Source organism: Terrapene carolina, unplaced genomic scaffold (genome assembly GCF_002925995.2).
Source record: "Terrapene carolina triunguis isolate 2854851 unplaced genomic scaffold, T_m_triunguis-2.0 Scaffold85, whole genome shotgun sequence".
NCBI lineage: Eukaryota > Metazoa > Chordata > Testudines > Emydidae > Terrapene > Terrapene triunguis.
The window spans coordinates 16,376,683-16,391,419 of NW_020664436.1; the positions used below are offsets into that span (position 1 = coordinate 16,376,683).

Genomic DNA, 14,737 nt, shown 5'->3' on the forward strand with positions numbered 1-14,737 from the left:
TGAACGATGTTGAGGGCTGCCATCACACCATCGATGTTGTTGCAGGCTACAAGATCACCTTCCATGAAGAAGAATGGGACAAGATCCTTTTGATCTTGTCATGTCATGGAACATGGAAACCCTAACATCACCTGCCAGGAGATTCCACTGCTGTAGTCTGGAGCCCAACAGCTCTGCCTTACTCTTGGGTAGTTCCAAATCCCTGACAAGGTCATTCAGTTCACCTTGTGTTATGAGGTGTGGTTCAGAGGAGGAGGATGGGAGAAAATGTGGGTCCTGTGACATTGATGGTTCAGGACCAGAAGTTTCATCCTCTTCCTCTTCCTCGTCTGACTCAAGTGAGAATGATTCTGGTGCATCAGGAACCGGCAGTCCTTCTCCGTGGGGTACTGGGCGTATAGCTGATGGAATGTTTGGATAATGCACAGTCCACTTTTTCTTCTTTGACACACCTTTCCCAACTGGAGGCACCATGCAGAAGTAACAATTGCTGGTATGATCTGTTGGCTCTCTCCAAATCATTGGCACTGCAAAAGGCATAGATTTCCTTTTCCTGTTCAGCCACTGGCGAAGATTTGTTGCACAAGTGTTGCAGCATATGTGTAGGGCCCACCTCTTGTCCTGATCTCCAATTTTGCAGCCAAAATAAAGGTGATAGGCTTTCTTAACCATAGTGGTTATACTGCGCTTTTGTGATGCAAAAGTCACTTCACCACAAACATAGCAGAAGTTATCTGCACTGTTCACACAAGTACGAGGCATCTCTGCTCACTTTGGCTAAATAGAAATGTGTCCCTTTGCAAAATCAAACACTGACAAATAAGAGAGCACGACACTGTATGATTTCTAGAGCTGATATAGGGCAATTTGTTCAGCAGAGTGATGTAAGTTTCGTTATGATTGCATCATCCATGACTTCTAGGAATAACATGATGCAATTCATATCATGTATGACGCAATACCAGCTTCAGATTGCATCATTCATTGTTTTGCCTAAAAAGCAAGTACTGTCCAAACCCAGTCATAGATTTATTCACAGATCCAGTCAAAGATGTATTTTAGTCATTTCTGGTTTAAATTGAGATCCCTTCCCTTTATAACTCACTTATCCTCCGCCATTCCCAAGTCAAGGGTCGTATATACTGACCCAATAGCATATCTTGAAAACTAGAGCCAATCAACAATTTTAAGCATCATTTTTGTTCTCAGTGACACAGAATTAGTAAAGTTTGACTACATTTATTTTAGAAGCATTTTGGCTGTAGAGCAGTGTAGCCTGACATGATGCCTGCAGCTGCTGTGCAAGTTTCCCGAAGCAAGTTCTGCCACTCAGCCTCTTTTCTATCCTGATCCGCACAGATATTCTAGTCCTGGAGCACTCTTGAGCAGCAGCTGCCCATCAAGCAAAGCTTTGCCAAACTGTGCAAGGATTCTTTTATTTCTATTTGCCACATAAGATTTATAAAATGAATCAGGCGCTAAGTATTACACATTCTTTGTATAAACCGATGTGACAATGACCAGCAGTGTAGGAATTTAAATTAAAATGAATTTAGATCGCAAGATCTTTGGGACAGGAGCTACCTATTCGCCCTGTGTTTGTACAATGACTGAAACAGCTTAATTTTGGGACAGTTTAGTTTCCATTTGATCCTTTTAAGTAAACTGCTGAAAACGTTTTCAGAATTTCAAGCTGTCAAAGTCTTTCCTTCTTTGTACTAAATATGGAAGCGTTTCCTTGGTGGCTAAGATTAAATGAAATCTGTTTAATAGCCAATGTTTATTCAGGCTATATGTGCAGTGTCTTGGGAGAAGTAAAGCCAAGTGTGCACACAGGTACAAGATTAATGCTCTATTACCAGATTTCCAGCCGTTTCCGCTACACTAACAACTCCTGCATTAGATTAAATTCCAGCAGCACTGGAATTCTCAGATTGCACTACAACAGGAATAGGCTGGAGAGCACCAGGTTACAGTAGGGCTAGTTTGAAAACAAGAATTCCACTTTGTGAAAAATGTTGGCTCTTTAACATTTCCTTCACTGAGGAACTTCGCAGAAAGCACTCTGAAAAAGTCCTTTCTTCAGATGCTTATTCTATATACCTGCCTTGCAAAAATTTCCCTTATCCATTCCTTTTTAAAACAGGAAAATTAAATCTCATTACAATTTTCTTAATTACAGGAAGAAGAGGAGGGCAGATTTTGCATCTCAGATGACATTTTCTTGGCATTTTTGCCAGACTGCTGTACAGCACCAGTTTTTAAACTAAGCAGAAGACTTAATGAGCTACTTGTCAGTCATCATAGACCAAATCTTGAGCAGCAAAGAGCACCTACAACTCCTGTTGAAGTCAATGGGACTTGTGTGTGCTGAGACTAATGACCGTATCATTTGATGGCCTGTGTTCTAAGGCCTAGGCATGAATCTCTTTGGCCTCAGATGTTTTTTTTTCCAATCCACCAGCCAGATCATCTAAGATAATACCCCTGTGATACTTGCTCCCTTGATTCATTCAGCCTCAGGGTATGTCTCCACTGCAGAGTTAACTTGGGGTGTCAGAGCATCCGCATAAGCCTAGCCCATGTGTGAGCAGCCACACTGCAAAGCCACACTCCAGTAACTGTGTCCTCACTGGTGATGGACTCATGTGTCACTAGGATTTCTGGGGGCACATCCAGGGTTCTTAGCACTGCAGTAAACTGAGCCGCTCTGATTCTTTTCCGGTAAATTTGTCTGTCCTTCTGCATACACAGAGGAGGCAGGGAGTGGGGAATTGTGGGAAGGCACTGGAGGACTATCATCACATCCTCACTGCAAAGTGGACAGGTTTCTAGCCGGAGTGAAAGCCCCAGATGAGCCAGGTAGCCTGGATTAAAAGCAAAGTAGGTGTGTGTTTGTGTGTAGAGGAGTTAGGGGTAACTCTGCAGTGAAGACATACCTTGCTGGCTTGGAATCATAGGTCTTGTGACTGTCTGGGAGTGTGCTGGAATGGTCAGCTGCCCCTGAAATTCCAAACCACCACCACCTTTATTTGTACTTTGTAAAGTACGATGCAGAGGATTACAGGAGATAACAAATTAACTGCTAAGTAAAATGTAATCTAGAGCCTGAAGACCAGAACACTTTTAATCCACATTTTACAAGATGGTTTAAGACTCTCTTCATCCAAAGTGACCCTAACTCTCCTGTGAATATAAATCTCCAGAATGTTTCCTGTATTGGCAACCTACCAGTCCAACGCATGGAGCAGAATTATAGACAAGGCCATTGAGATAACCTTCCCCAAGTTCAAAGACTTTTCTTTAGAGTTTATTTTAACAGATTTGGAGGTAATTGTTGCCACCTGTTCCATTGCAGTGGAGGATCCTGTGTGTAGCAGAGGTGGTGCAGTTCTGCTGGGACTCCATGCGCAGTCCCTTCTGGATGCATCAGTCTACTGTGGAGCATCAGGATGCCCCTGACCACAACAAAGTGGTAAGGGGTTGGATAAATAAGGACAGATATGGAATGGTTTTTCTAACCCCTACATGTCTGTTACTCCATAAGACACAACAATGACAAATGTATTTCTGAGAGCTGTGGCCTGTACAAGAGTACAAGTCCCATACAGCAGTGGTTAATCCAAGGGCTGGTCTACACCCAGCCGCTAGTTCGGCGGCTGGGGATCGAAGTTCTGGGTTCGACTTATCGCGTCTGGTCTGGACGCGATAAGTCGAACCAGGAAGTGCTCGCCGTCGACTGCGGTACTCCAGCTCGGCGAGAGGAGTACCGCGGAGTCGACGGGGAGCCTGCCTGCCGCGTGTGGACCGCGTCTGAACTGTGGTAAGTTCGAACTAAGGTATGTCGACTTCAGCTACGTTATTCACGTAGCTGAAGTTGCGTACCTTAGTTCGACTTGGGGGGTTAGTGTAGACCAGGCCCAAGTCAAAAATCTGTCTAGGCCCCTATTTGCACTCTTCATGTTTTGCCTTCCAGGATAACTCTCAGCGGAGATGCCACCTCCTTCTTGGTGCTGTCTTCCTCATACAACTGATTGAGGGGGACAGGCCCCAGATGCCTTCCTTCTCCCAGCATGCTTTGCTACGAACAGTGACAGCCTGGCCTTCCCTTCCTTCACTTTGTTCTCCAAGTAACTCAGAGTGACATAGCTTATTCCTTCCTCCGACTGTACTTTGCTGAGTTTGCCTATTTAAATGGCTTCCAAAGCAGCAAAAGCTAAGTCAGAAAAAGGCACGCTTACTCCAGAATAAGTGTGTCCACATGATGAATTAGACCTGGTATAACTACAGCGCTTTAAATTCACACCCTACCTTACCCCAGTATAATCTCCCCATATAGTCTTGTTCTCTTAGTACTTTCCTGAGCCATTTTGGCTTTCCCTCTAGGTCTCTTCCAACACCCTTCCTGAGCCTTTTGCTTGGAGAGACCAGTCAGCAGCTCCTGTTCACTTTACATAGACAGGTCCACAATAGATCTTGCCTCTTCTCAGGTCTCTTACTGGAGAAAAGGGAATTCTTTTGTATCTCTGCTCTCCTTCTCAGCTTACTTTGTTGCCCAGCCTATTCTCTCATAATCCTTTTGGACAAGAGGTCCCCAAATGCCTTGGCTCTGGGCTGAAGGAGGGAAAGGTCAGAACTGGCTCTTGAACCTCTCATAAGTAACATCACCTTTCTGGTAAGAAGATAAAACTTTCTGGGATCTGCTTCCTAATCTTCTCTGCCTGAAAAATCAATCACCTTTTCTTCTAGCACAGGGTAAAAAGAAGAGCTCTGACCCACCCCCATCTCAGCTGTCCAGTCATAGGGGCCCTAACTACAACAGGGGAAGTTAGTCTAGTTTGTTACTAAGCAAAGTGGATTTGGTGAAGCGCAGGGGTAATGGATCTGCTGCTACATGCTTACATTGGACATTCCCCTCTTACAGAGAAGTGTGCAAAGCTGTGGATGCATCACAATTGTGGAGATTATGATGACAGTAACATATCGTATCCCTGGACGGGGGGAAGCCCAAAATGGGGAGGGGAATGCTATCTTCATAGCAATGTTCCTCCTTCTCAGTCCCTCCACCTCCCATTTGAGCAACATCACAAAGTCCTTCCATGGGTCTAAAGCTGTGTGATGCTGGAAGTAGGTTGGGGGGGGACAACTGCCATTTACAGCATCACTCCCTCCAAAAGCCTACTGTGGTTTTAATTCTCTCATCCCTCATTCCATGCCCTGTAGCCCCTCCCCCACCTGCCTGCGCCCAATCTTCCCACTAACATCTGAGCAGATGACAGGGGTAGGGGGCAGCTCTGGGCAACACTGTCAGGGAACCAAATGGAAGCAGCGTGAAGGGACAGAGCCTGTGTGTGTCTTAGGGATCCACTGGTTTATTGGAACAAAACTCCTGCTTCTTCTGTGGGAAGAGGAGGAAATCCCCATCCCCTGACAAAAGAAACTGAATGGAATCTAATGGTGTTTCCTATGTCCTGTTCAAGAGAAGGCCATGAAAGAAATAAATCTCTTAAATAAATTTATCTAAAGACATTTCTATATACACAACTAATAGTTTCTGTCTATATAAGTGACCCCACTTGGTCTAACAGCAAGGGTTGAACTTTGTACTTTCAGCACTAAAAGCCTGAGCCTCTCTCATTTGAGCAAAATCCATTAGCAAGTTACATACATTGTATTAAATTTGTATTTCACTCACATTTTGCTTTGAAGATTTTCTAGAATACATTTACATTGTCACACACCCCCATGTGGCAAATTCTTATTTGTATTCACAGGCCAATGAACAACAAGAGTGACTGCTTGGCATTCAGTTGGACTGTCAACAAAGTAGACTAGCCACATCCTTACAATATTTGTATTTTTTGTATAGAACTAAATATATCGGGATTCTCCCTAAGTGTCTCTCTCAACCTCCTACCCCACAAACCTCACATCTTTTCAAAATGTAACTAAAAATGAACTTAAAGTGAAATTTATCACCATTTTAATTATGCTACTGGATAAATTATCCCCAGAATGCGAGTCACCAACTGGCAGACAAAAAACAATCATATTTAATATTATTTATCTCACTGTTACACACAAAAATCCCTCCATTGATTTTTCTTAAGGTACAGAGATCACGGAATAATAAAATACGCAAGTGAATTAGTGATCAGTGGATGGCAAGGCTATACATATGACGCAAATCCAAGAAAACAGCCTTTGGGAAAAGTCAGGAAGGGGAAAAAAAAAAAAGTCTCACGCTATCAGGTACAGTTTCAACACTAGAAAACGGCGTTCATTTCATCAGCAGGAAGCAGCAACCTCCCAAATCTTCTATCAGAAATAATTTCCTACCAACAAGCCCTCAGGCTTTTGGCAGAACTGGATATGTAGCTTTAAAAAGAAAAAATATAAACGTGCCTGCTGCTGATTTCTTTTCATTCAATTTTTCTTAAGACAGATGTCCACTAATAATTATATTTATTACAACTATCCCTAAGGTACCCAAATATTGCCCAAATGAGGATTACACTGACAACATTTGGAATCCAAGCACTCAACTTTCACTTAACAGCAGATTGTACCCACTCATCTTTAATACAGAATTACACTGCATAGAGACTACAGAACTAAACCAGGACACTGGAGCATTGCATGCTGGGATTTGTAGATGGACTGCATCTCTGTACTGAGCATGGAGCGGACACAGACCACTTTATACAAATTCAGGCTAGCTTTGATCCATCAGTCTCATTTCGGCCACCTATGAATTACCTAGTCATTCAATACAGTTGTTAATAACTTGGCACTCCAGGCTTGAAAACATCTCTCCCTTTCAATATCATTTATTAGGTGGCAACTTTACCTATTGTGCAAGGCCTCGATCCTGCAAACTCACCCATGAGTAACAGTAGGCATTTGAGTAGTCCCATTAGCATCAGTCAGATTACTCATAGATAAACTTAAAATATGTGTAAGTATTAGCTGGATCAGAGCCTTAGGGAGTGTCATGAAGTAGCTGATCTGAGGTATGAGTGAGCAGTTAGATTTTTCCTTTTGGAAGACCTGAAGGAATACTCTACTGGAGAAATAATTTGCTAGTGACACATCTGGCTGATCCTGACTCTAAATAGATAAAGTCAGATAGGTCTTATGGTATGAGTCTAAAAAGTTTGAAAGAATAGTTGACCTCTCAGAGAAGTTGAAAAAAACATCTAATAGATTTTACAAAAAAGTAGGATACATTCCCTGCAGAGAATTTACGATCTAACAGCCCATTTACACTGTACAAACAGCAATGTCAGAAGCTCAGTTATAACATAGTTGTGCCAAACATAGTTAAAACATGCTTCAGTCTTGCAGTGTATACTAAAACTAGCCATCACCCCAAAGTACACTAATGCCTAGGGCAGAACGGGCTATGCATTTTGAGGACACATTTAAAACACAGTTTGCTCCCATCTACAAAGCAATCAAACCACCTTTTAATCTGTCTGGCAGCCATTGCCATAGGAGGATGACAGAGAGCCATAGGCTATCTCCCTATTCCTTTTTTTGTCCTAACATGAAATTATCCTGCTACTGAGAGTCATCACATTGCAAGTAAATGCCCAAAGACCAGTACCAGGCACTCAGAGTGTAAGAGGTACCAGCAACTTGTGGGAGAGGTGCAGGCAGGTTGGTAAATCTCAAGAGATATTGCCTCAGGTGGCTGATGGAGTGACAGTGCTGGGGAAATAGTGATGAAAATGAATGCTCTCTCCTGATATTCCTCAAACTAAATTTAAGACAAAACCCTGTTAAAGTCCATATTACAATGAACGTTTGATTATTGGGCATGCAGCACTGCAGCCTGAAAGTACAGAATTGGGTCTAAAAAGGGAAATATTTTTAATCAAGTTTTGAATTTCTCAACAGCACCATGTTTGAAGGCTCTTCCTTCCCATGCACCCATCAGCACAGACTTATTGGTTATTTTACAGGCTATTTCTCTTGGCCTACCATGGAGTTATTAACTTTCTATTAAATAAAGTGTATATTGTGTAAAAAGAGGCTTCAAAGAAACAAAGACAAGCCTGAGGCTAGTGCACTGAAGAAACGTTTTCCTGAAATGTCTTTGACAAGAAAGGCAGCTGAAGGCAGATTTCAAGGCTGTGCCATCAATATAGAAACTAGAAGGCATGCAGCTTTAGATACTGGTGAACTCAGTCTAGCTCAACTTGTAGAGTGGGGAAAAATCAAATGTGTATGAAACTCCAGACAAAATTTGATATTTGTCATCTGCAGAGGTGGCAGTCTGGTCTCATTAAAACCAATGGCAAAATTCCCATCAACTTCAGTGGTGCTAGGATTTCACTCAGGTGATTTAGAAATAATAAAATGCTATTAATCAAAAGGCAATGTATAAAGTTGGGGGAGGGGGGGAAGAGAGATTTGTAATTGCAGGAGGAAGGCACTAATGTCATTATAGAAGTGCTCAAAGACAATACCTTGTTGCGCCAAAAACAAGAGGCAGTGCAGTCTGCTCAGTGTGATCAAAGTCTAGGTAATTTTGGCAGGCTGAGACACTAACCATTTAGGGTGGGGTTTCACAAACAGTACTGTATTTTTGAATAGTACTATTTTTTTCCAAGAAGAGACCTAGTGCCTCCTATGTGAATTCTGATCTCTCTCACCTTTCTTTATTTTAAGGAGGAGTAAAGGTCAGGGTTGTCACATACTTTCAGATTTCACTAGCTTCCCCCTAGTTAGACTTTCTGAATATTGTCTGGAAAATTGTAATTGAGTGTTAGTTTATGCGAAGAGGCAGATGAACCTCATCTTCCCAGCTGTAATCTCTTCAGAAGGAGACTGATTCTCCTTTCTATATTGAAAGAAGTCTTTAGAATGGGGGAATCAATTTATGAGGGATTCTAAGGTGCCTCTTGGTTGAGCTAAGGACTATATCATAGATGGAGGTCCGCAGACAGGGTGTCATTTATTTTCAAAGGAAATACATCCAGGGAAACAAGCCCAGAAGAGAAAATTAATCACCTTAAAGAACAAACTTGTGATTTTTAGAATATATGCAACTGTCTTGTTTCCAGCCAGTATCATTTGCTGTCAGTAAAGGAAAGTAATGGGCTTTCTGAGTCTGATGTTAAGATTTAGTGTTGGCACAAACTAAGAGATGCTTGTTTGGCTCAGATGAAGATATAACGTTGAATCAAAATCAGCAACAATAGTGTTATTCTTGGAGATTTAGTAAGATGTATACTGAAAAGGCCCAATCCTGCTCCCATTGAAGTCATTGAACTCCCATGGAGTACAATGACAGCAGGAACAAACCTAACATTTTGATAGCTTTTCCTGTGAGAGTTCCCACTTGTATAGCCAGCATGTAAAGTTTGACATCAAAGAGATGGTCTGTTTTTCACTTGATCGATACTTTGCTCCATTAATCCCTTTCAAGTTATTTTCTTTAGATCTTGCCATTACAAAGTCCACTTTTTGTGAAGGACTTCATACCAAGTGGCGACTCATGATGTATTCTTTATTTTCCCCTCATTACACTGCTAATTAACAGATCAAATACATAGAGGCTAAGAATTAGAGCTGGTTGGGAATTTTCCATCAGAATTATTTTCTGAAAGAAAATGTAGGTTTCCACAAACTCAAAAACCTTTCATGGGAGAACTTCAATTTTGCCAGAATGTTGATTTTCCATTGGAAAAATTGAAACAAAAGATTTCATTTCAGGGGAGGTTCAACCCAAATTGGAATATTTTGGTTTGTTGAACTGACCTGAAACCCTTAATTCTGAGTCAGCTCAACATTAAATTGCATTTCCCTATTGTGCCACATTGCCCCATGGGAATCATAGTTTGAGCCCCCATTCCCTTCTATGGACCATGCTCCCAGAAATACTACAGCTCCCGTGATGTAATATGAACTCTCCTCTGACCAAGCTGTGTGGTACATCATGGAAGTCATGTAGATGTAGGTGCATCATAGGAGACATAGTCCAACCAGGGAGGCTGGCCCATAGGCGATAATGGGGGCCCAGGCAACCTGAACTCCCACGAGTCACTTGTACATTAGAACCTCAAAGATATGAGCATCGGAGTGACAGACTGACCGGTCAACTGGACACCAAGTGAAAACAAAAGTAACCAATCAGGCAGCAGCAGAACACCCCCGCCCCCCAAAAGCAAACACTGTATTGTGCCTGTATTACATCTTAAAGGTAGGCACATCTGGGCTGCCTGTTTAATGTTGAACTGACTCAAAACAAAGCATTCCAGGTCAATTCAACAAACCAAAATGAAAATATTTTGATTCAGAAAATCAAAATGTTTTGTGTTGATTGAAAATGGAGAAAAACATTTTGTTGTGTGAAAACTTTTCGTCTCAACTTTTCACCTCAAAAGCAAAAAGTTGAAATATCATAATTTCCCCGAGGATGGAATTTCTGAATTTCACTCAGCTCTACTATGAATATTTTAGGCTGCCAACCCAGCAAGTCATAATCCAAAGGTCTGAGGACAGGACTAGGAGCTAGGAATTCCTGAGTGTTAGTTCTACCTCTAACACTGCTTCCCCTCTATAGCCTTGGACAAATCTGATTGCCGCTGCCTCCAATTCACCAAGTGTAAAATGGAAAGAAAGTTTGTTTCTAAATCTCACATGTGTGTGGTTTGTAATGTTGTCTAGTGACCTGGGTCTGCAAAGATTTAAGCATGTGCTTAATTTTACATGGTGTGAGCAGTCCTGCTGACTTCGATAGGACTACTAAGCGTGAATAGAACATAACAGCCATACTGAGTCAGACCAAAGGTCCATCTAGCCCAGTATCCTGTCTTCTGACAGTGGCCAATGCCAGGTGCTTCAGAGGGAATGAACAGAACAGGTAATCATCAAGTGATCCATCCCATATCACCCATTCCCAGCCTCTGGCAAACAAACAAACAGAGACCAGGGACATTTCAGAGCATGGTTTTGCATCCCTGCCCATCCTGTCTAATAGCCATTGATGAACCTATCCTCCATGAACATATCTAGTTCTTTTTTGAACCCTGTTACAGTCTTGGCTTTCACAACATCCTCTGGCAAAGAGTTCCACAGGTTGATTGTGCATTGTGTGAAGTACCATATATACTCGACCATATATACTCGATCATAAGCCGGTTCGTTTATAAACCAACCCCTCCACCCCCAAGATGGATAATTAAAATGGCAAATTTTTATGACCCATTCATAAGCTGACCCTATAATTCAGGAGTTGGCAAACTTTGGTTCCCGGGCCATCAGGATAAGCCGCTGGCAGGCCGAGAAGGTTTGTTTACCTCGAGCATCTGCAGGCACGGAGGTAAACCTAAGTAAACAAAGAGTCTTGGCCTGCCAGCGGCTTACCCTGATGGGCCGGGACAGCAACTGGTGGGGAAGATTTTTTTTGGGGGGGGAGAAGCTGGGGGTCAGGGGAGTAACCCCTGTGACCCCCCCCCCCCACACACACACACGACCCCACCCCTAACCTGGGACCTCACCACATGACCCCTCCCCATGTAACTCCTCCCTGCCCCACCCTAGCCCAGGACCTCCCCACTCTCCCCATCCCATTCCCTCCCACCTTAGCTGGGGCGGGCCAGGGGAGGATGTCTCTGGCCTGGCTGGAGCTGTTCCGGCGGGCTGGGCCGGGCGGCACGGCCGCAGCGTGCCAGCCCTGGAGCTGCAGCTGCTTCGGAGGCTGGGGGGAGAGCAGCGTGGCCAGAAGCGGAGAGACTCTGGCTCTGCCTCTTCCCTTCTGGCTCTGCTGTCTGTGCTGCCTCTCCTTGCTCCCTCTGCTGGGGGGGGGGGGGGGAAGGGGGGCTGTGTCCCACCTCTCCCATCTCTATACCCGTTCATAAGCGGACTCGCTACTCTGATGCTTCCCTATTTTACTAAAAAAATTCGGCATATGAACCAGTATATACGGTACTTCCTTTTGTTTGTTTTAAGCCTGCTGACTATTCATTTCATTTGGTGACCCCTAGTTCTTGTATTATGAGAAGGTGTAAATAGCACTTCCTTATTTACTTCGCCACACCAGTCATGATTTTATAGACCTCTATCATATTCCCCCCCTTAGTCATCTCTTTCCTAAGCTGAAAAGTCCCAGCCTTTTAAACCTCTCCTCATATGTAAGCTGTTCTATACCCCTCATCATTTTTGCTGCCTTCTCTGTATCTTTTCCAATTCCAATACATCTTTTTTGAGATGGGGTGACCGGATCTGCATGCATTTATTCCTCCCTTTTGTTTCCTATCTTTTAACCAGTTACTGATCCATGAGAGGACCTTCCCTTTTATCCCATGACTCCTTCCTTTGCTTAAGAGCCTTTGATGAGGGACCTTGTCAAAGGCTTTCTGAAAATCTAAGTACACTATATCCACTAGATCCTCCTTGTGGACATTCTTGTTGACTCCCCTCAAATACTTCTAATAGATTAGTGAGGCATGATTTCCCTTTACAAAAACCATGTTGACTCTTCCCATCGTGTTCATCTGTGTGTCTGATAACTGTTAAAGAACAGAATTAAGTTAATTAAGCATGTTAAATTCTCAGAGACTATTTCCTGGAGTCCCACAGGAGGCACTGGGACTCCTACAGCCTTGGGTCATAGATAAAATAATTTGAATATTTTTTTAAAAACAAATACTTATTTCATTGCAGGAAAATCCTTTATGAACCATGTATAGGAGTTTAGTATATTGTGGACAGTGTGAAATACTCTAATAAAAATGTGATAATTAAAACCTAATACCATCTGCAGAGATAAATTAAAGTGTAACTAACTATACAAGTAACTATACCACGACAGTGGTTCTCATGAAGTTAAGGGACAGTACTTTACCTTCGCAGTGGAAAGGCTAATAATGTGCTGATCTTTTTCATTTGTGACAATCTCCATGACACTAAATAAGTGTCCCAACAACTTGCCCACTGGCTTGGTGTTTATATTGGGATGCCATAAACGGAGAACTTTATCATCACCTGTGAACAGAAAATATCTGTGACCCATTCTGTGTCTCTAACATGCAGACTATCACAAAATAGATTCTGAATAGACAGCCTAGTTTTACAAAAGATGGCTGCCAGGACTGCAAACACAAATCCTGCTTAAATCTTTGTATTTTTCATACCAAGGGCTTGATGCTCAGTTGCCTCTAGACACCTTTACACTGCTTAAAGTGTACTTAACTCACTCTTTAAGGCCCTTTAATGTTGCCAAAGTGGTATAAAGGTGTAAATGAGAATCAAGCCTTTTGTACCCATCTGTGCAAATGTGATGTTTGCACACAATTTAGGAAGCCACTTTTGAAATTTGGTCCTCATATTATATAGTAGTTTTTTGCTGCTAATTATTTCAAACATTTCCAGCAAAACCCAAAGCAACAGCAGCACACCTGGATTTTGGCTCTGATACAAACCCCAATGCTTAAACCAGCTAAGTTGAAAAGTTTGCTATTTTTCACAAGCCTTTAAAGAGAACCTGGGCCCAATTTCAAACAGACATTAACATATTTATGGTGTGGCATCAAAATCATGCCAGATTTATGGCTTTATTAACAGTTAAATACTGAGAAGCCTTTAGCACCATATAAAAATCAACTTAGCCCCTCCTGAATAGCTTAAGACACTAAACCAGTTAAAACTTGATAGTTATCATTAAGTTTTACTTTGAGTTGCTCCAAACTTGAAGCAGAACTCAGAGTAAGAACACATGGATCAAAACTGGAGGACATTCACACAACCCTCAGAACCAAGTCAGCCAACTTTCACACAACTTTGTTAGTTATTTACTTTGAGAAGTATAATCTTAAAGCTTTTTAGGAAGAGACTGCACAGATATATTGTCCTCTAGACCTGGGCCATTCAGAGTATAAGCTAGTGCCTCTCCCAACCTGCTATACAAACACTCTATATAGAGCAACAATCCAGACTCACCCTCTGCCTGGATTTAGTTCTATTAACACAGAAAACAAAAAGATATGTCAACTCAACTCTTCTCAGGGTTCTTCCCTAAGGATCACTTCATTCTCTCCTCAGAGAGGAGGAGATGCCAGTGCTCTTTTATACCCAGGTGGGGCAATAAGTCATCTGCCTCAGTGAGTCAACAGAATGCATGTAAACCTTTCACAGCTGGACCAACACTTAACCAGGTAGCAACCACTGTCAGCCTATAAAAATATAGTAACTGGTCTACTGGAGTATTCCAGTGCATTCATTTTGGCATTGTTTGAAATACCGGTAATTCACCAAATTGCTAAATTATACAAAACAATCTGGATGAGAAGACACACAGTTTTAAAGTTAAGATGGTTTAAAGTTTTGGGGAAAATATGTAAGTCTCCTAGCAGATGGAACCCAATAAAATGCCAATCACAGAAGACAGGTATTCTGGCCCATAAGAAATCAAAAGGGAAACAAAAAAATCTGTCATTTGGTAATGAATCAGCTGTGTTTCAACTGTGGCTTTTCAGAGCTTAAATTAGGCCAGTATGGGTTTGTTACATCATACCGGTCCTTTCTCCAGTCTTTCACTGCCTTTTAGATAGAGCAGGGACTAGTAGAGAAGAGACCAGGGATCAGTTCTTGACTTGGTTAATGTGTAATTTTGGGTAAGGAAAACAAGGCCAAGTGAGGGCATCTGTTAAAATGGAGAAGATAATGTAACTTTGTAAATGATTTTCAGATAACAGGCACTGTGCATGTGGAAAGCAGTATTTATCAT

The 14,737-nt window shown here is 42.2% G+C and overlaps 1 protein-coding gene across 11 annotated transcripts in view; it reads right to left on the bottom strand.

Annotated features, from left to right (window-relative positions):
• WDR64 (WD repeat domain 64) overlaps positions 1-14,737 on the bottom strand; it is a 151,884-nt gene that overhangs the window by 72,527 nt on the left and 64,620 nt on the right. For 10 of the 11 annotated variants that reach the window (XM_026649651.1, XM_026649656.1, XM_026649657.1 and 7 more), the window contains one exon: positions 12,857-12,996. The exons of the other annotated variant lie outside the window; for it this stretch is intronic. In XM_026649651.1, the coding sequence (XP_026505436.1) occupies positions 12,857-12,996 (140 nt within the window). The remainder of the gene's footprint in view (positions 1-12,856; positions 12,997-14,737) is intronic. 11 annotated transcript variants of the gene reach the window in all.